This window comes from Cynocephalus volans, chromosome 15 (assembly GCF_027409185.1).
Source record: "Cynocephalus volans isolate mCynVol1 chromosome 15, mCynVol1.pri, whole genome shotgun sequence".
NCBI classification, from domain to species: Eukaryota; Metazoa; Chordata; class Mammalia; order Dermoptera; family Cynocephalidae; genus Cynocephalus; species Cynocephalus volans.
In genome coordinates, this window is record NC_084474.1 from 54,053,602 (window position 1) to 54,076,295 (window position 22,694).

The 22,694-nt window shown below is 37.9% G+C and overlaps 1 protein-coding gene and 1 pseudogene across 2 annotated transcripts in view; one reads left to right on the forward strand and one right to left on the reverse strand.

Moving 5' to 3' along the window:
- The window catches only part of AZIN1 (antizyme inhibitor 1), a 31,198-nt gene extending 19,707 nt beyond the window's left edge, over positions 1-11,491 (forward strand). For both annotated transcript variants that reach the window (XM_063079310.1, XM_063079309.1), the window contains 9 exons: positions 522-695; positions 1,186-1,358; positions 2,934-3,068; positions 4,545-4,626; positions 5,006-5,080; positions 5,926-6,088; positions 8,250-8,365; positions 8,714-8,928; positions 9,164-11,491. In XM_063079310.1, coding sequence (XP_062935380.1) covers positions 522-695; positions 1,186-1,358; positions 2,934-3,068; positions 4,545-4,626; positions 5,006-5,080; positions 5,926-6,088; positions 8,250-8,365; positions 8,714-8,928; positions 9,164-9,275 — 1,245 coding nt within the window. In that variant the 3' untranslated portion in view covers positions 9,276-11,491. The remainder of the gene's footprint in view (positions 1-521; positions 696-1,185; positions 1,359-2,933; positions 3,069-4,544; positions 4,627-5,005; positions 5,081-5,925; positions 6,089-8,249; positions 8,366-8,713; positions 8,929-9,163) is intronic.
- Positions 11,492-17,073: 5,582 nt separating this feature from the next.
- On the reverse strand, positions 17,074-18,346 carry LOC134363683 (peptidyl-prolyl cis-trans isomerase A-like; annotated as a pseudogene).
- Positions 18,347-22,694: the final 4,348 nt, after the last annotated feature.

Here is a 22,694-nt window from a genome sequence, read left to right on the forward strand (position 1 = left end):
GAGTAATTTATACTCTAGAATAGCCACAACTTTACATAAAATCATTGCACATCTCTTCCACATCCCTAATTAAAATCAGTTTTCTTACTTTTGAGGGAAGAGTATCCTTATTCAGGTTTATCTGACATTTGGTATACCTCTGTACTTCATCTAGTTTTGTCATTTTCTCTGCACACAAACTAACAACTTGCTTTCTTAACAAATGGTTTCCCAGTGAAGTTGCTCCCTTATTTTCCCATCTTGTCTTAAGGTACAATTTTAATAGGGACACAGTTTTGTTTATATATCCTGAACTGGCAAAATAGGTCAAGTTTGAAAAGAAAATATATTTAGATTCTCCTTTAATGTTGACTAGATCTAGTTTGATTACTCTTAACAAGCTTTAAATGTACTAGTATATGTAAATGTAAGTCTTGGCTCATTTGTAGAGGAAAAAGGGAGATCTTTTCTAGTTATGTTACTCTTATTTTTCATTTGTTCTTGATTGATCATGTTTTTCCCCCCCACCATAACTATAACAGACAGGGAAAAATGCCTTTTTTGTGGGAGATCTTGGAAAGATTGTAAAGAAACACAGTCAGTGGCAGAATATAGTGGCTCAGATAAAGCCATTCTACACAGTGAAGTGCAACTCTACTCCAGCTGTACTTGAGATTTTGGCAGCTCTTGGAACTGGATTTGCTTGTTCCAGTAAAGTAAGTATTTTTTCACTAAACTGCATCATTTTAAAATTCACCTTAACTTGTAGTTAACCACAGCAGTAGGAGAACAAATGCAAGAGTGTCTGACTTTTGGATGGAGTTTTTAAATAATTGTTAAACTTTGCAAGTGTAGCAATGAAATGGAGGTTTCAGTGTGGTGAGCATTCGAAAAGCTTTCTTTATCGTTATTAATCAAAACCTTTTATTTGTTCCTCATTCTAGGGCTTAGAGGTAGCTCTAGACCAAGCAATTTCTGACTACAGCAAATATTTCTAAACTATGAGATTTCTCCGGTGGTACTTCTTAGAGATCTTTAACATAGTATAGGAAGCATTACCAGAAAATGAACTGTGACATTACATTATCTTAATTTAACCTCATATAATTTTGGTTTAACCAAAAAATAAGTATAAGATAGTAACCAAATGAAAAGTAATAGAAATTTTGCCTTTTAGCTGACACTGTTTAAAATCTGTTTTCACAGAATGAAATGGCTTTAGTGCAGGAATTGGGTGTATCTCCAGAAAACATTATTTACATAAGTCCTTGCAAGCAAGTGTCTCAGATAAAGTATGCAGCAAAAGTTGGAGTTAATATCATGACATGCGACAATGAAATTGAATTGAAGAAGATTGCACGTAGTCACCCAAATGCCAAGTAAGTATAAAACCAAGTACTTAAATATTATCTTAGTCCTCAGAGTGTTGGTTTTGTCTTTAGTCTAGGAAGAAGGGGCATTTATGATATAGAGTAGTGATGTGTATTGTAATTCTAACTTAACCTCATTTAAAGTTCCTGTATGGAAAATGCTAATAGCATTTTATTGGCTGCCTAGTTCATATCCTTCGTGTGTAATTGGGATGAAATATAGGCAGTTTGAGATATGATCTAGTAATCTTTTAACTTGAGAAAGAAAATATGGTGTTCTAATCAAATAGGGCCATAGCTATGTTTTCATAATTATATTAACCCTCTTATTAGCTATTTGATATGTTGAGGACAGGGTATATTTAGCTCAGCTTCTTTCTGTTTAGCAAAGGGTTTTAATCTACCCTTGGCCATAGTTCTTGAATGGTGTCCTTAGCGACAGTGTCTGAGGAGCCTAGTCAGTAGATTTGAGGGGGTTTCTTTTTTAAGCCTCAGCTTTTCTTTGATCATAAAGTTTAATTTTTTTTTTTTTACTTGCACCTGCATGCATCTGAGATACGTTTGTTTTTAATTAAGAAGTTTACTTTGTAAAAGCAAAAAGTTTTGAGGCAAAATTCATGTTGTCTGGAATTGGTGTGTCAAGAGGAGGACTTTAGAATATACTAAAAGTAAATTGTGATATTATGAAATTATTGGCTTTTAATGAGTTACATGTTCCATTTTTTTTTGTATATCTATAATTTTCTTAATGACTTTAGCCTGATGTTAAGGTATTCTGACAGTATTGATTACCCCGAAAACCTTTGTTTGTTTAAGGCCTTTTTGGGAAAATTGTTGGGAAACAATTGTTTTTCTAAAAAATCTTCCTGATCTATGCAAGCTTTGATTTGGAGTGTTTTACTGCGTTAGATTGTGAACTGAAGGATCCATATCAGCCTTGCTCTCTGAGCATCAGGACTTCCCTGGGGAAAAGTTTTACAAACAGTATTTGTATATTTGCAGATTGTATTACTTAACTCCTGATAATAGAGAAATTTAATAAGTCTTGATCATTTTGTCTTGGTTGTCATGGTTTGTTTGGAAGGAAACACCAAATGGATTTGAATCAGTAGACTTAAAGGCTGCTGTTTAGACACATAAAATAAAGCTTCCCATTTTTTTCCAGTTAGAAACTAGAACAATCTAGGAAATTTGAATACATTTGAAGCCCTGACATTTCTATTGAAAGACAACGATGGCATTGCTATTCAATGTAGTCTTTCTAGGTGGATTTTTGGACTGATAGACTTGATTTGAAAGTAATGTCGTCTTTCATTACAGAGCCCAACCGACTCTTGCTGCTGCAACAGTCTTAACTTGCTGCATTTTCCAAAATCCCATCCTTGTAAGCTTCATGCTTTAGGCCCTAATTGCTAGTTTTTTCTCTATACAGGATTGTTTTTCACTAGGTTCACTTGATTCATCCATCGCTGGATTTGGGAGCACTGGCAACATAATCAACACACTTCCTACAATCTTCAGGCTTCACATGTGCTGATGATGATGTAAACCAACTCTGCCCCAATCATCTTCCCCTTCTCTTAGGGTCTTACTACATATTGCAACAGAAGATAATATTGGAGGTGAAGAGGGTAATATGAAGTTTGGCACTACAATGAAGAACTGTAGGCATCTCTTGGAATGTGCCAAGGAACTTGATGTCCAAATAATTGGGGTTAAGTAAGTATTTGTTTTAAACTTTATTTTGTAGTGGTAATCTGTCTTTCTGCTTATTGATTTAAGATTTCATTTGCATCAAATCTAAGATTCAACTTCTTTCAGTTTTCTTAATATGCATGTTGTGTCATCTTAATTTAGGAAAAGCAACTAAATATGCTTTTACCTTTTTTATACTGTTTTACAACTATACTGTCCCCCCAATAAAGAGACAAAATAGTAAATAATAAATAGGTTAGTGAAGAGTGGTTTAAATCACTTCCTTTTAAATTGAATGGAGAGGATTTGCTAGAATTTTAACGAATATTAAAATGACATTCAAATTCTAAGTTGCAGGTGTCATTTCATTTTTTTGTTTACCATCCAAAGACTCTTCTTAATCTCTTATGTACTTCAATAAATCAGACCCTTTTTTTTTACCCTCTTGGTTTTTATATGTGAGGAAATGGAGACCCAAAGAGGTTTAATGATTTGATCATAGTCTCAGAACTAATTAAGGACACAGTAACATACTGAGCTCCAGATTTTCTGGGTTGCCACTTTTATTGCTAGTCTCACTGTAGTAAAGGTCTTCCTTTTTAAAACGTTCATAAAGATTTATGGAGTCACCATTGTTAATAGTTTCTTGTATCTTTTTATATCACTTTGTACATAAACATAAGTGGTAGTCTCTTTAATGAAAAATTGGATCTTGCTGTATCCTACACAATAGATAACATTCCATGTTAGTCTAGATAAAATTTTAATTCTACCTTAGATGACAATATTGACATATTTGAGAGTTTTGTTCACATTTCAACTAAATTTTGTTTTTCAAGTTAACATACAAGAAAATTGACTTTTTGGATATACAGTTTTATGAATTTTAATATTTGTGTGTCCACTGCCACAATCAGGATACAGAACTATGTTTCAGTTAAATTTAAGTATTCTATTCTGAAGCTTTGTGTCACTAATAAATATACTAACAAGTATGACTTATTTGGCAGAATTAATTTTCATTTGTATTTCACAGTAGACATATTTTTGTATTTGTCAGATAAAATTGAATGTTCAAATTAAAGATTTTGTAATCAGTTGGATTGATGGTGCTTGTTACTTCACCATGTATATATGCAACAAAAAGGCACTAGTTTGTCTTATTGACCAATATTTTTATATATATATATATATATGAACGCATGCCCTATTTTATTACCATGGGGCATGACTGATGACTGACCTGCTGTTTAAAATGTTTCTTTATAGAATTAACAGTATTACTCAAACATTGCTTTTGCTGAAAAGCTGCTAACTTCTATAATTCAAAGCTAGTATTTCTACTACTTGGTGGGGTGTGTGTGTGTACCAAATCTGATATTTGGTGAACTTAATGGAAATACTTATGGTGTTGGTATGGTGAATGATATTTGAAAGGAATTGTAGGAAATGCCTCTAAAACTTGCTGCTGCTTTAAATTTATTACTCTGTTTCTTTCAGATTTCATGTTTCGAGTGCTTGCAAAGAATCTCAAGTATATGTACATGCTCTATCCGATGCTCGATGTGTGTTTGACATGGCTGTAAGTTCTTTCCTTATTTTGATACTTTAAGTCAGGCTGTTACTTAAGACTAAGATTCAATATTGTTTTCTACCAGTGTAAATTACTCTTATTCCACCTAATATGACACACACCTTATTTTTTAGTACGTAAGACTATACAGTCACACTTCTTAAGTGGGTAAAGGAGTGAAATAGTAATTTACTTTCATGTTTCTAGAAGAGAGTATAGATGAGATCAGGGAAACAATATACATAACATTGAGTTAATCTGTTTGTTAGTAAAGCCCAAAGAACTTGTACCAAAGGTAAAAATAGATACGTCCCTGACGGTGTTTTCAAAATGTCCTCATATACATTACAATTTGGAAAAGCATTTGAAATATTTTTTTCATCTCTAGGGAGAATTCGGCTTTAAAATGAACATATTAGACATTGGTGGAGGCTTCACAGGAACTGAATTTCAGTTGGAAGAGGTAAACTTTTTTCAGTGGGTACGCATGTTAGAGTAATCGCTTTCTTTGCTACCTAAATGGTAGATGTGTAGACCAGGATTTTTACAATGGCAGAAGCTAAAGCCTGTAACATATTTAAAACTATTCAAAGAAAAATGAAGTCAGTGAGAATACCAGCTAACTATGAAAAGTTTGATAAAATTCTTTAAAACCCGGTAAAATTACCACAGAAGATTTTCTATTTCAGATGTGTTTCTGTACTTGATGGCACAAGTAGATTCATAACTTAGACAACTTAGGCTGTTTTATCTAAGTGCACATCATTTCTCCTTCTCACCTTTCTGCTCTACTCTCCTTTCCTCATTCTGTAATATCTAGAAACTATGACTTTAAATTTTGCTAGTGTCAAGTATAAAAAAAGACTAAAAAAAAAAAAATACTGGTAGGTATTTGTATTTTTTTAAATTAATGACATTCTGGGCCGAGCCCGTGGCGCACTCGGGAAAGTGCCGTGCTGGGAGCGGGCAGTGACGCTCCCGCCGCGGGTTCGGATCCTATATAGGAATGGCTGGTACACTCACTGGCTGAGTGCCGGTCACAAAAAAGACAAAAAAAAAAAGTGATGAGAAAAAAAAAAATAAATTAATTAATTAATTAATGACATTCTGGTAGTTACAAAATAAACTTTGATTTGAAGGCCTGCTTAATTAATTGCTTGAAGATAACTGCCAAATAGCTAAGCTTCACTGTCTATAATTGGAACTGCTTAATTTTCCTAGAAAATTTAATTAATAGTTACCAATCTGTTCTATTGTGAATTCTCTAATCCAAGATTGAAAACATAATCTACGATTTTAAATTTATAGGTTAATCATGTTATCAGCCCTCTATTGGATATCTATTTTCCTGAAGGATCTGGCATTAAGATAATTTCAGAACCTGGAAGCTACTATGTGTCTTCTGCATTTACACTTGCAGTTAATATCATTGCAAAGAAAGTTGTTGAAAATGAAAAATTTTCCTCTGGAGGTAAGTTATAAAGCTTATAGTTTTGTTTTTGTTAGACAGTTCAGTTAGTCTGGAGATGAATACTTAGTCATAAAGTTGTGTGTGCCGTAGACAGCTGGGGAGTTCTTCAAAATGCCGTAGCTAAGGTCCCATTCCATAAGACTTCCTGAATCCAGCTCTTCTGGTACTGATGTTTGGAGGTGCATGTTTTAGATAAACTTCTGCTAGACAGTATATCCTCATCCCTTGTTCAGAACCACTGTTTTATTGTGGTCTCTGTTATGTTCCTCTTACCTCAGATGAGTCACAGGGAGAATCTGCCTCATATTTTCTTACATAACAAGGGACAACAAAGAGTCCTTTTAATCCATGTCAAGTCAAGCCAACAAAAAGGCACTAGTTTGTCTTATTGACCAGTATCACTGCAGTAGGAAATATTGTTTTCCATTAATGAGACTTATTTTTTTCACTGTGGACTAATCCACAGTCCACAGAAAGATTGTCAGTTTTCCCAATATTGTCCTTTACAGCTTTTTGTTTTTCCTTGTTTAGAAGTCAATCTAGAACCACATTATTACATTTGTAATTTCTTCTTTAATCTGGAAAAAGTTTCTCAGCTTATTATTGCTTTGTATTTTTTTACATTGACATTTTTGAAGAGTAGAAGTTTTGTAGGTAGGTGTTCCTCTTTCAGTTTGTCTGATACTTCTTCATGATTAGATTCCGGCTATGCATTTTGACAGGAAATCCAGCAGATACTCTGTTTTCAGTGCATCATATTAGGAAATACATGATATTGGTCTGTTCTAATATTGATGATGCTAGATTTTCTGTTTTTGTTTTTGTTCTTGTTTTTTTAAAAGATAACCGGTAAGGGGATCTTAACCCTTGACTTGGTGGTGTCAGTACCACGCTCTCCCAAGTGAGCTAACCAGCCATCCCTATATGGGATCTGAACCATGGCCTTGGTGTTATCAGCACCACACTCTCCCAAGTGAGCCACGGGCCTGGCCCTTGTTTTTGTTTTTTGATGCTAGTTTTGATCACTTAGTTAAGGTGGTGTCTGGCAGGTTTCACCATTGTGAAGTGGCAAAGTAATTTGAGATTGTGTAAGTAACCTGTTTTTCTTATCAGACTTTTCACTTCATTAGTTTTAACATATATTGATGAATTCTAACTCCATTATTTAGTCTACCTTAGTGGCCTTTACTCAAAAGAATAGCTTTTTCTTCCCTCCTGTTTGTTTATTTATATTAGATTAGACTTGTGGATACTTATTCAGTAGATTATATAATCAATTAAATTCATTATGTTATTGTCCCAAATTTGGGTCCTTCAACATACCCCCCATCATTCTCTGAGCCCTTTTTTAATTTCCGATACTTCAAGATATTCCAGGCTCATTTTATCTTTCCGTGCCTCAGTTCTTTTTTTTTTTTAAAGATGACCGGTAAGGGGATCTTAACCCTTGATTTGGTGTTGTCAGCACCACACTCACCCAGTGAGCTAACCGGCCATCCCTATATGGGATCCAAACCCATGGCCTTGGTGTTGTCAGCACCACACTCTCCCGAGTGAGCCACAGGCCAGCCCTCCGTGCCTCAGTTCTATAATCAGTTGTTTTTCCAAGGAGCCATGGTTAATATTGTGGAGAGCATTATTTTAAAAACCAAAAAATGAGTATTGATTGTGCTGACTAATAATTACTGGGTCATAGAATGGGTGTTTTCAAAGATTTCAAAGTGGTTGTTACTATTTTCCTTCCCATTGCAGTATGTACATGCAAGTTCTGGTTGTTCCCTATCACCATCACTGATTTTTGGTATTGTCAGTCCTTAAGTTTAATCTACTCAGTAGGTGTGTGGTGGTGTGTCTCATAATTTTAATTTGCATTTACGTGACTACTGATGATGGACTCTTTAAGTATTTTTTCTATGTGCTCACTGGTTAACTTCCTTTGTGGGATATGTGTTCAATTTTCTTAGGTTAATGGTTTTAAGATATGTTTATACAGTATACTCGTATATCAGTCTTTTTTAGTTAATTCAAATGTTTTGAGAAATGTGAGATTGACAATAATTAGTTTTATAGATATAACTCAGTCTATTTGATATGCCTTTTATTCTAACTATATTAGACATTTTACTATAAATTCATCTTCCCTTTTTCTGTTTTATTTTAGTAGAAAAAACCGGAAGTGATGAACCAGCCTTCATGTATTACATGAATGATGGTGTTTATGGTTCTTTTGCAAGTAAACTGTCTGAGGACTTAAATACCATTCCAGAGGTTCACAAGGCAAGTTTTATTATAAATAATTTCAAAACCTGTTTGGCAGTTTATAAACTGAACTGTTGTTTCTTAAAGATGCATTCCATATTTTTAAAAGAAATATTTTAGGATGGGGGAAAATGCCCTTTTTTGAGTATTTGCGTTTTTCTGAGTTCCTTTAGTCTGCGGCCTTGACATGGAGTTAATGGTATCACTGGAACTTAAGAAGGTGCACCCCTGCCCCTGGCTCTCCCAGGCCTTTCTTCCATGGGCACATTAGATCTGAGATAGTGAAAAATGTTTCTTATTCACCCACAAATTCATTACCTGCATGAGTAAAAACTTAATTTTTAAAAAAATTTTCCTTCTCTACAGAAATACAAGGAAGATGAGCCTCTGTTTACAAGCAGCCTTTGGGGTCCATCCTGTGATGAGCTTGATCAGATTGTGGAAAGCTGTCTTCTTCCTGAGCTGAATGTGGGAGATTGGCTTATCTTTGATAACATGGGAGCAGATTCTTTCCATGAACCATCTGCTTTTAATGATTTTCAGAGGCCAGCTATTTATTACATGATGTCATTCAGTGATTGGTAAGGTGATTTTATTTTAAAGCAGATGTGATACTTCAGGGTATATTTCAGATTTGCTTATAACTTGAATTCTATAACACATATGTAACTTCCAACTAATCGAAAAATGATAATCCTTTAAGGGTTATTGGAAGACTAAGTTTTAATCCTGTTTTGTTGTCTATTTGTTATGTCATTGTGTGTGTGGTCTTTGGGCTTAAATTCAGAGTTATGCTTATTTTTTCTTTTTATGTAGGTATGAGATGCAAGATGCTGGAATTACTTCCGACACAATGATGAAGAACTTCTTTTTTGTGCCTTCTTGCATTCAGCTGAGCCAAGAAGACAGCTTTTCCACTGAAGCTTAAACAGGCATTAACGCTTCTTTAGATCTGAAGTTGCAGGTTAAACTTGTCTGGTCTACATTCCAGTGTGAAGAAAAAAATTCAAGCAATCTTATTCTGTTAATTCTTTTGGAAATAAAAACTATTAGTAATAGCTATTTGGGACCAGACAAAATCAGCTTTCATCTATAATTCATTGGGGGTAATGGCAGATTTAGATAATGTATACAGATTTAAACTTAAGAGTTTGTCCTACCCTTAAGCGTTTAAAATAAAATATGCAACAAAATGGATGACTTAGTGGAGATGGAAGCCCATTAATTGGGTTCCCCATTAAACCGTTTACATACAAGTACACAGTTTTTATACTAAGGATTCGTGTTTAAAAGTCTTGTAAAGTTAATGTCTTTCACCCAGATATATCAAATGTCAGTGGAAGACTAGTGTGACTTCATTAGATACGTTTAGTGTATTTAGAATGTGTAAATTTGTGCTTTGAACTGTAGTTTAATAAATGTAAAATTGCATCATAGTATTTGTTGTATTTGACCTAATGTAACCCTTGTATGATTGCAATAAAATTTTGTGTAGATTTTACTGTTTTTTTTTTTTTTTCAGGCTAAAACTTTGGGAAAGGGGCTAACTAGCAAAGGTAGTTTTGAAATAGATGTGTATATGAACTGTTTTTGAAGGTTGTTTTTTCTTTTGTAGCCAGCCCATTTAAGTTTAGTTTGGCTCAGTACATTTTTCAATTATTTAATAAGTAATTTAAGTAAAGTGTTTGGTAAGTCATTGTGAAGTTCAGATTCATTATGGAGAGTTGATGTCCAGTAAGCATGATTTTTAACACCAAAAATGTTAATCCTGCATAAACCAATTGTAATAATTAATAGGTGTTTCTGTATAGATAGAATGCATAGAGTACCTTAGTAAATCTTTGAATCACAAGTCTTTTGGCTGAAATAGAAGATTCTGTTAAATACTTTGAGTAAACTTGGGGGGAGGGCAGTAAAATTGCAGAAAACTGCAGAGCACTAAAACCTAAAGAAGGGCTACATCTATATCCAGAAACCTTGATGCTCTTTTGCACGGAATATTTAAATTCAGAGTTGGGGGAGGGGTTGGGGTGAAGCACATTTTTCTTCAGTTTCTCAATTGCAGTGATTTCAAGTTCAGGATTTTTTTGTTGTTAGTTTGAACTATTCCCTTAGTTTCTTGTTATTTCCCACTTGTTCATCTTAGTAATTACATTTAATGCTTTTCATACTAAAATTTTATGGTGTTAGGGAAGGGAGTTCATGTCATTAGCCTGACAGTTGTTGCCAGGAATTTGCTTTGTTCACTGCTAGTATAATCATTGATCTCAGAATCACAATAATAGTAAACAACAGGGGTCATTTTTTCCTAACTTACTCTGTGTTCAGATGTGGAATTTCTGTCTCCCAAGAGGAAATGTGACTTTACTTTGGTGCCAATGGACAGAAAATTCTACCTGTACTACATAGAAGTTTGGAATGCACTTAATAGCTGGTTTTTACACCTTGATTTCAAGGTGGAAAGAAATTGATCATGAATCTCTAATTTTAATCTCTTAAACCAGTAGTAGGTGCTTAATATTTTTTGATTTGATTAATGCCCATTTGAATTTCATGGGTTCTATTAATAAACAAGACCCCAGTCCATTGTCATCTAATTGCCCTTGGACTTTTTCAAGGTATAATATGGGGTTTTATGCAAAATTCCAAACTACCATGCAATTTCTTTTTAAAAATCATAACAAGGAGGAGGAATTGTTCCTTACCTTCTTTATATGTTGTACGATGTTGTCCAGAAATGCCAAACCTTTTTAAAGATGGTACATACAACTTTGAGTCCTTCGCTTGACTGTACAGGCTTGAGTTCCATGGCATATCAATTTTGCCATATCCATAGAGGAGCTGTTCTGTGTCATACAGCTCACAGTTGCAAATGTGAATGATAATGGTAACTTTAAGAAATGTCTGTATTGTATTTTAAGACTGTTTGCCATAAATCTGAAGTTTGAACCTATGTATTTCAATTTGGTATGCTAAAAAAGTACTGAAGTAATGTAAAAGCAATTTTTTTACAATACTGTATTCTCAATTCAAAATTTAACTGAAAATATAAAACCCAAGTGATTTCTATATAGTAACTTGAACTGTAAAGGTAACTTGTGTGTGATTCTGAATACACAGATAAAATGTTTTTATTCCTCCTCATGTTTTACTTTTATGGCTTCTGTCGTGAAATAGGGGTTAAATATTACATATTAGCTTTGCACATATTAACTTGCAAGCATTCTTTCAGAATCGTATTTATTACAGGGTAAATTGAATCTGGTAAAATGGTGCTGGGAATTATATGGTACAATGAAGGTTTTGATAAAGGTCAGCATATATGTGAGTACTAAGATATTTCTAGGGCCGCCTTTTCTAGACACATTAATTCAGCAGCCTCTTAACAATTTTAAACTTGGACTAAATGAAATAGATCTATATAAATTAAGCTACATGTTATTCCAAGTAAATGTGGACCCTGATACATACCATTCAATACAAATATTGTGTTAGAAAAGCCTCACTCTGTTCATTCCCTTTTTTCTCCCTTGTTTTTAAGAGTATATTTAGTTGTTAACTTGTGTTGGTTTTAAGTCTTCTGAACTCTGCTGAAATGAAAATCATCTCTTTTTGTTTTTTGAACACTTTTGTTAACTGGCTGACTTGATAGGAAACCTTCTTATTCAGTATTTTTCCAGAAGGAACAATAAATTTAATGATTCACTTTGTAATTTAGACAATGCAGTAGTATGGGGGTATTAGTTGAAGGTGTAGATTTTGATTCCAGTCCAACTGATTCAAATACTGCCTCTGCCACTTACTTTCCTGTGTGAACATAGGCTAGTCACCTAAACTTTCTGTGCTTCAGTTTTTCCAAATGGAAAATGGTGGTATTAGAAATACCAACTTCATAAGGTTGTAAGGATATAACAGTTGTAAGGTGCTTAGCACAGTTCCTGGCACATGGTAAGAATTCAATAAACATCAAATCTATATTCTTTTGGACAAGTTGCTCTGGGCCTTGGTTTCCTTGTCTATAGCAGAATGGAGATAATAGAACCTAATTTTGACATTATTGGGTATTAAAGGAGATTAATAGTCTTAAAAGTGCCTAGCTACAGTGCCTGGCATATGGATGCAAATGGCATCTGTGGTTAATGCTTTGTGTCAAGATGACTTTAGTATATTCTTAACCATTCTCTTTTGTCCTTGGGTAGGGGTTAGGGGAAGGTTGTGCTTGCTGCTTGTTATTTAAATTAGTTGATTTTTAAAAAGTGTAAATCTCAGTATTACCTAAAAGCACAATAATTGTAGACACACTTAAGCTGCCTAGCAGGAATCAATTAAAATAAGAAACCAAAAGAATACTAGTCTTCCGCATCCAAGTTATGAATAAATCCTGTGAATTATTTCTCTCCATCCTGAAGCAAAAAAAAAGGTATGGCGCAAGTCAGTCAGTATGCAGACTGTCGTAATGGGGATAAACCTGGCCTGGGAATAAGAAACGATCTAGTCTTAACTCATATTTGCTTGACACTTATCTCTACCTACTTAAAGCATTAGCTACCAGCTTTAAGAATGGCTGTATTTTGGTAGCAAAAGATACATGTATGATTTCTGGAACCTTTTCCTCCAGCTGGGACTGGAGTCAAATCTGAGTCAAGGATTATTTGGATTGGGTTTTTTCCTAGCTCCTGTTGCTAATTTGGGGCAGGAGAAAAAAAGTGTTGTGTGTTTTAAATATAAAGAAGTTGTGATAATGTGTGATGATCTATATGGATAAATTAAAACTAACCTGAAAAGTTTTCTGACTGAAAGTTGCAGTTCCTACTCTTAAACATACTGAGGAATTGTTTTTCCTTTGCTTAATACAGATAGTGGATACTATGTTATTTTCTAAGTCAGTGCATGTCTTCACCCAGCAAGTGTAGATATGAGGAACGCTGAAACCACCCCAGGCTAAAAGGGCACTCTGACTTCAGTGTTACACAGTTGAGAAATTTGTGGCTTATACAATGGAAACTGGGACTAGTCAAACTAAGGTTTTTTAATATGTCAATTAGGAGAAGGCTTAATCTACACAACATGCTCAATTTGTGTTGTCATGGCATATCATACTAAATGAAGCAGGGAAGAGCCATCCTTACTCCTGAATCCCTTGACCTGTATATTTCACTTCAGCTTCAAAAGCAATTCCATTGTTAAATGGTCTTTCAAACCCTAGTTCTACCATAGTACTGCTTATGCCTGTCAAAACCCTTTGTAGTTGATTTTTCATTTGCTAATGGCCTAGTGAGAGGATTAGCACTGGATCAGTTATGGGAAATTAAAAAGTTAAGTATTTGCAATTCTGTAACTGGTAAAGTGTGCATCAGCAATAGAAAAAGGGTTGCGTAACAGTGCAGAATATCTTGGAATAAACTTGTAGGATGTTATTTGGATTAAACTTAGTCCCAAAGTCCAATTAAACCAATAATGGTGACAGACCACCTGGTGTGCACCTGTGCCTACAACTTTGTCACTCCTCAACTTTTTAGCAGCAATAGGTAGGAGAGAGGACACTTGGCTAAATTTTAATTTTTGATTTCATTAATTTTCTCCCATCCATTTTCTATTTTGTGTTTTCCAAATTGCTGTACTTTCTGGGAATTTTTTTCTCAGCTCTGTATTCCCAGCCTTCTGTTTTTCACATATAATTTTAAATATCCAAGCTAAATAATTTGTAACAATATCTCTTATCTCTGAGAATGTTTTTTGGAAGTTTCCCTTCTAACCTGGACACCCCTTCCCATCCCCTGCCCACCCCCCCCCCCCACCCAGCACTGGATTGTCTTCTGCTTTTTAATTGTATCTTTCATGATGAGGACCATTCCTCAAATGTTTCATAACCTCAACTGAAAAAATAACCTGTCCTGGCGGATTAGTTGGGGAACTTATTACGTCATTATTTTGAGGTCTTTGCTGATTCTGGGTCAGTTCTCTTCATATCACCTGCCTTAAGGGTGATGGGCTATCTGCCAGTGTTCTAGATGCCCAGCAGGGTAAGAGGGTTGGGCTGCTTTCACTGCAGTAGGGCGCCCCTGCCATTCCAGAGAAATGTGTCTACCATTCCAAAGTCTCATTTACCTTCTCTAGAGGATGAAACCTCAGTCATGCGAAACGAGAGAGGGCCCTTGCCGAGCTGTGCAGTGTAGGAAAAAGAATCGAGGATTTGAGTGCTTGAAACAGACTTTCGGCTAATCCTTATTTTGCCCCACCTCTAGAGGTCAGTAATTGCTGGGGGGTTTTCCAAGACCCTGCTCCCCCCCCCATTGCGGGTCTTGGAATTCCATTTCCTGATGCTGCTAAATTATGTACTAATCTGTCCACTCTCCACCTTCCATTTTTCATCTCTTGATTTCTTGGGCGTTTTGCCCTTACAAATTCCCATTTAGTTCAAAAAGGAACAAGAATAGGTATGCATTTCCAATCCACCAGTAATAATGTGCCACTCAATATATACCACGTGCATGAACATAACTCAGATTAAGGGGCTTTTTAAGATTTTATGAGACCATTCAAACTCTCCATCTGCCTCCTGGAACTAAATTTGGGGGAAGTTTCAAAGGTCCTCTGGCATCCAGAATATCAAAAGGTAGAGTTCTGCATAAGGTTACAGGAATAGTATATGAAGTTTTATGCCTTTTGTGGATTGATGATACATACACCTAACCATCAATCCTTTAACATGCTAATATGTGAGAATAGAATTTTAATTTCTGCATTCACCTAAAATTGTTTTTTAAACAATGAGTGGGGATGCTTTTAAGTTTCAACATGTAGTATCTTTGAAACACATACTGTGCTGCTTTTATGTTGCAACAAATCAGTCTTAATACATTCAAGGCATTTTCTCTGTTTTAGTGCTCCTCAGCTTTAATTACTTTATGACTGAAACCTAACCTCGTAAAATATCCCTTACTGTTAAATTCTCAACAGAAATAAAATAATGTAAGAGCATTTTCAAAGTTTGGTTTCCTCTTTTCCTAATTCTACGATTCAGTTGGAGGTAAGAATGTAAACAATGCACTTAAAGAGCTTGATGGGAGAGGGAGAACTTAAGTGGTCCCCAAAGAAAGATATCGTTATAAAATTAAGAATGGGTGTAGGTAATGTTACCTTCATACTGTCCCATATAAAAACTTCATTTAGAGTATTTTGAACTGATGTAAAGGAGGTCAGAGAAGGCCATAGTGCAGAGCTGAAGATGAGTTCACATGGAGGAGGAAAATAGTACTTTCCCAAGTGGGATGATGCTATTGCTCCCTCCCATTTTGAGCTGTAACTTGACGTGCTTTCCTAAAAATAATTACACTATGCAAGATTAGACAATAGAAAAAATGGAGTTCAGGCACACACTCAAACCTTGTCAATGCAACATTACAAAACTGATAGGAACCAATTTAAAATGGCAGTACAGTTTTACACATGTTAAACAGTTAAGAAGTACACAAATACTGCAATCAATGTAACACTTGACCTTGAAAAAGATCCAAAGTTTGTGGAGGTGGAAGGGTTGTAGCTTGTGAGTTATTGTCAAATGGTAGAAAGAAGGCCACAAACCAGGTAATTTGTAAAGAAAAGAATTTTGTTTCTTACAACTCTGGAGGCTGGGAAGTCAAGGGCTGCACATCTGTTGAGAGCCTTCTTCCTGCATTATCCCATGCTGGAAGCTGAAGGGCAAGAGGTGGGTGGAACCCACTTTTATAACAAGCTCACTCTCAAGATAACACCCACTCCCACAATAAGGACATTAATTCATTCATGAGGGCAAAAACTTCACGACCTAATCACCACTTATTAGGCCCCACCTCTCTGTACTGTTGCATTGGGGATTGAGTTTTCCAGGTAACAATGGGTCACACCACTGATAAATTGGTTCCAGCCTTTAGTGTACCTGTAAATTTCTTAAGGGGAGTGGGGTTGCTGGTAATGAAGGGTTCAGTAAAATCCTTGCTTTGAAACCACTTTGTTCCTACGCCTTTATTCTTTCAAGGTAGAAACTTTTTCAAGGTTGACACTGTGTATGTAACCTCAAGCTAAAATGAGAGAGGTTCAGGTCTCTATACATCATCAAGTTCAGGGTGTTTGATGAGATTGTTTAGGAAAAGTAGCACAAGTTAAGAGATTATAGGAGTGAGTTAGTAGGTGTGGTAAGATTACCAACGTCAAACCTCTCAGGGGATCAAATAATAGGCATTTCTTGATAGGTATAACACCTATCTCTATGACTCAAATCTTTAGATACTTCAATTTTCTTTTTATGTTGTTTAACTTAGGGCACTAGACTCAGGATGGGTGATGGGTGATAAAAAAACTGATGATGACCTCTTTAAAAGGTTAAGAAGCCTCCTACTTCCTGAGTTATTTTGAAAGCCCTGTGCTGTACTGTGGCACTAATGAGAAGACCAACATTACCATAATTGGAATAGCAGCGAGGCCGTTCCATTGCCCAGCTAGGAGGGTGCAGATTTTAGCTAAATCATACAGCCATTGCAGCACTTTACATCACTGTTCTAAGGGCTTTGGTTATTAACCCTTTTAGCCTTTTTATTGTTACTTAGTTTTTATTTCATAATCATAAACCTAACTCTGCAATCCAGCAAGAGGAATAAGGAAAATATGAAACCCAATGAACTGTAGCAAGAGCACAAAGATTACAGGATATTGTGAATAGATGGGGTGAAGGGGGCTGCTCATGTGAGCTACAGAAGAAATGGTCTGGTGGTTAGGATTAAACAAGCCAAAATTATTAAGAGTTGTCCGTAGTTGACAATGGTGATCTTCTTGCTGATCTTGCCATTCCTGGACCTAAAGTGCTCCATGGCATTGACAATATTCATGCCTTCTTTCACCTTGCCAAAGACCACATGCTTGCCATCTAATCACTCAGTCTTGGCAGTGCAGATGAAAAACTGGGAACTGTTAGGATAGGTCCAGCATTTGCCATGGATAAGATGCCAGGACTTTGTATACTTCAGAACGAAGTTCTCATCATCAGATATCTCCCCATAGATGGACTTGCTGCCAGTGCCGTTATGGCATGTGAAGTCACCACCCTGGCCCATAAACCCTGGAATAACTGCGAAAGCAGGAGCCTTTATAACCAAATCTTCCTCTCCAGTGCTCAGAGTGAGATAGGAGGTGCTCACTTTCCCTGGGTTTCAGGTTTCAGGCCATTCCCCAGGGTCTCAAACCACTCCCCTAAGACTCAAGCCCCTCCTCTGAGTCTTGCACTACTGTTGCTTGTTGCACCTGTTTTCGGCACCAGCACATGGAGATTGAGACTGCAGGAAGCATACTTATGTAATTCCAGTGGCTGAGCATGCTCAGTAGGAAGGAGTTTATCCTATAAATGACCTCCCACTGGAGGTGCTTGAGAGTACGTAGAATATCCTAAGTGTATTTGGTGGAATTTGACCAATAAGCGTGCTCTAAAGAGACCAACTGAGCATACAAAACTTGTTACATAACTGGGAATTACCCCCTTAGCTGACTATTCATTAGATAGCATGAATATGTATAGATGAGCCAACTATAAAGGTAGAATACAGGAAGAAGGTGGAGCTGCTGCTTATTCTCTCTGGAGCCAGCCTGCACTTTGCCTGTGAGGTGTGTATTTCTTTTTGTATTAAACCTGCATTTAGCAGACTTGCTTATTCTCTCTGGAGCCAGCCGCCCTTTGCCTGCAAAGGGCCTGAGAAGTGTGTGTTTCTTATTCTTTACATTTAACCTGTTTTTGCTTTCTACTCCGACTCTGCTCTTGAAGTCTTTCCTGTGGTGGAGTAAAGAATCTGGTAGAGGACAGGGTGAGTTGAGGTCAGCTTTCTAACCCCCACAGACCCTCTCCTCTGGTATCAGTAGCACAAAAGTTTTCTGCCGTTTTTGGAACTTTGCAAACAGCTTAAAGGAAACATGGCCCCAGGGCTCACTGTCGACAGCAATGTCAAAGAACATGGTGAGATTGACCATGGCTGGCAGCAGGAGGCTTGGGGTGGCGTCTGGTGTCTACAAAGCCCTTTTGGTCCTTTTAAATGAACTCAATCTTCAGAGCAAACCTATGAGATAGAGACTCAGGGCCTCATTTTACAGTGGCAGAGCTAGGACTGTAACCCAGGCAGGCTGGCTCTGGATCTGGTCTGTTGCTCATGACCCCACGGTATTCCACTCCAATCTCAACCAAATTTCCACCCCCCTGCAGGAAATTCTATTTAGGTAGAAAACCCAGACACAAAACATTCTGTGAAGATCTGTATCTTTAGTATTTTAAGTTTTCTTCACTGTTATTTTCAAATTAAAAAAACCTCACAAATCTGAAAAGTGATAAACTCCACATAATCATTAACCGATTCTATAGTATTGTGGTTTAACTGCCCAAGTTAGGTCATTTTCTCCAGTTCTGCAACTACTATTGGCACCATTTAAGGTTTATATGGGAGTTTGGAAGCTGGAATGGCCCTTCAGAGTTGAACCAAATAGACACACGAGGACTGGGACTTTTTATCCCAGTATTAGTCGGTCATTGGCTACAAGCTACCCCTTGCAAGGAGTCATAACTGTTACCAGAAGAGAGAGTCTGGGGAGGTTGAGTCACTGACCTTTCAAACCTGTTGCCTACCAGGTTCTTGACTCTGTGGCAGGAAAGAATTCAAGGGCAGAATCAGAGTAGAAAGTGAAAGCAAGTTTAATAGAAAGAGCAAGGAAAACACACTTCACAGGCAAAGTGTGGGCTGACTTCGAGAGTGAGCAGCAGCCTTGTTTTGCCCTGGCTTCCAACTTTTATAGTTGGCTATCTAATGTGTCCATGCTATCTAGAGTATTTAACTAAGGGGGTAGTTCCGGTTATGTAATTCCTGTGTACCCCTTAGTCTGCGCATGCTCAACCACTGACTTCGATCAAGTTTGCCTCCTAATGTCTCAATTTCCCTGTGTTGGTGCTAAAAATTGGTGCAACATGCAATAGTAACTCAGGACCCAGAGGAAGGGCCTGAGACTTTGGGGAGTGGTTAGAGACTCAGGGGAGTGGCCTGAAACCCAGGCTCAGGTAAACTGAGCACATTCTATCTCATAACCTTGGGCGAGTAATCCCCTGTGGCAGACGGCAATCCTCAGTGATAGAAAATGTTGTGAGCCAATTCCCAGGGGAGAATGCTGCTATGAGCTACAACTGTGAGTCTTCAGCAGCTGATATTCCCAGTAGCAAGGGGATGGGTACATAGGCCGTACAGAGGTGATCCACAGTTCCTGCTAAGATACGTGTATTAGTTTGCTAGGGCTTTCATTACAAAGTATCACAAACTGGGGGGTTTAAACAACAGAAATTTGTCTCATAGCTTTGGAGGCTAGAAGTCTAAGATCAAGGCAGGATTGGTTCCTTCTGAGGGCTGCGGGGGAAGAATCTGCTCCAGGTCTGTCCCCTTGGCTTGTAGATGGCCGTCTTCATGGTCACATGGTTCTTTTCCTATATGTAGGAGTCTGTCTCCAAATTTTCCCTTTTTATAAGGATACCAGTTATAATGGATTAGGTCTCACCCTAATGACCTCATGTTAATCGGACTAATCTTATCTGCAATGACCCTGTTTCTAAATAAGGTCACATTCTGAGGTACTGGGGGTTAGGATTTCAACACATGAACTTTGGTGAGGACACAACCCACAACAAGTACGTTTGTGGTCATTTGGAACAGGAGCAGTATTCTTGACTCTAGACCCTTGTCCCATCTGTCTTCGTGGCTCCTGCTTGTCTGCTCCTGTCCCTTCTCAGTGGCTGTTTCCTTCTTCTGCCCCCTCCCTTTCTTTTATCGTATTTTCAAGTTCCCATTGCTTTCCTGCTTTATTTTATCTCCCCTTTTTTTCCTACAAAGTTAAGAGATCTTTGTTTCTTCCTATTATAAAATTCTTTTAAATTGTCAAAATTCCAATAATACAGAAAAGTATAAAAGGCCATTTTACAAAATCCCCTGATAGCTCTCCAGCAGACTACTGCCTTAATAGTCTGTGGCACTGCCTTCTAGAAACGTCTGTTTTCATTCCAACATCGCAACCCCCTTTCTCCTCTCTCCACAAACCAGGAAAAGCCTGACTTCTTTATTAACACTGACTGTCCAGCACTTTACCTCGGCCACTTCCAGTCACTTTACACCTTCACCTCTTCTAGTCAGTGAACACAACGTCAGGTATTACAGGTGTACTGTGACTGTGGAGGAGAAAGTCTAGGGAGAAAAGGTGACCTCCTGGCTTCTAGATCACTTCACCCTGCAGGCAATCCCTAAGGGATGCCTGCACAGTGATTTGGGAGCCTGGAAATAGGGAATTCCAAGTTGCCTTTCCAGAGGGACTCGGCCACTCTACAACCCTCTAGATGCCACTCCTCTATGGCAAGGTGGGCCCCAGGGTTCAGGCCTTCCCTGCCCAGCTCAGAGGAGGGCAACTGAAGGCATGAGACCCTGTCCAGTAACTGACTTCTTCAACCTGAATGACCCTTTTTTATTCTCGACATTTTCACCTCTCTTCCCGTAACTCAGCCCCACCAGCAACTCAGAAGCCCATCCCTTGTTTCTCTGAACCTCATTTGCCTCTCCTGGCCTCAGCCTGTGACCACCCATGCTGCCCAACCCAGAAGATCTGCAACATCACACCCGCCCAAACACCCAGGGCAGGCAGAGACTACGCCTAGCTCTGGAGCCCTGCCAGCTCCACCCCTCCCATCTCTTTCCTGGACTATTTCAATGGTTTCAACTGTTCTCTGCTATCAGGATCTCCCCTTAGGCCACCATCCTCGTGGCTGTGGAGTGAGCTTCTGCAACTGGTCGGATTAAGTCACTAACCTGCTTTCAAATCTCCCTTCATGGTCCCGGCTAGGATGGGGTTGGGGTTGGGCTTTTCAGGCCCTGCTGCGCGTTCCGTGAGACCCTCAGCACATCTCAGCTACCTGACTCCTTCATGGCAAAGCCTGAGAGAGACGTCAGCTATATTGTTCATCCATTCATTTAATTATTTATTCGTAAAACAAATTGTTTTTGATATTTAGGTGACAGGCGCTATTCTAGCACTGGGTAGCAGTGAACAAAATGGCCCCAAATCCCTGCCACATGGCACTTCCATTCCAGTGGGCTTCCTAGAGCCTTCCAACTGAGTTCTAGATTCTGTCTGAGAGACACCTGCCTCCACTTGATCATAAGGCCTGGCCCAGTAAGTGGTCAGACACCTTAGGTGAGACTGCCCACCTCCCACCCCCATCCCTCATATCCAGGGATGCTGGGCTGGGGAGACGTCAGCAACTGTAATATCCACACAACCCCATTCACATACCAAACAACTGCAGGCTATTCTGTGCCACACAAATCCCCCAGCTTGTCCTGGCTTATGCCTGACTTGGAGCTCATGAGGCACCAGTACAGCCTAGTAGGTAAGAACATAGATTGGGGTGTCCTAATCCCATTTCTACCACTTACTAGCTGTGTGACCTTGGATGAGTTATTTAACCTCTCCAAGCCTTGGTTACCTCTTCCATAAAAGGTGGGTATTCATTATTTATTGCTGTGTAACAAATTACCCCCAAACTGAGTTTCATTTCAACTATAAAAATGGGGTTGTGGTAAGAATTAAATGAGTTTATACATTTAAAGTGCTTAGAAAAGTGCCCGGCATGCAGTAATGGTTTAATATACGTTAGCCATTATAGTTGTTTCCCAGGTTCCTGCTTACCGGATCTCTACGGGGCTCTGAGCCCTCTCACTCCTGATGACTCCTGAAAGATGTCTTGGAAAGTAGTGGAGACTGTGACTCTGTGTAATTACTGATGACTTCACCTTCTTCCAAAAATTATTTGAAATATCTTTCATATAAGATAGAAACTAGATGAGGAAAATGACAATAAAGTGGGAAAAAACTAGATAAAACGGAGTAAGGGTAGTATACAAATAAATCTTCCTAAGGTCCTGCTAAAGGTGACCCCAGTTTTGGCTGGGGTTCTGGGGGTCAGGGTTAAAAGGGAAACACATTTAATTCAAATTTCAAAAACTTTTAACAAAATTCAAAGCGTCCATAGGATACAGGTGAGGCTTATTTTCTATAGTACAGAGTAGAGCGACCGGAGCAATTAACCTTGAAATGCTGTTTCTGAATGATGCATCCGGCCCGCCTCCCTGTTGGCGCGCAGAGTGCGGACTGGTCACGCCTCCCCGTGCCGCTCAGAGAGAGCTCAGGGCACGGGCGGCAGTGGCACATCGTGCCACTAGATGGCGCTGGCGGATTACCCTTGTTCATAGTGACTGAGCCGTTGGAGCAAATTGTGAATCTGTGTACATAGTTGATTTCACGTAGC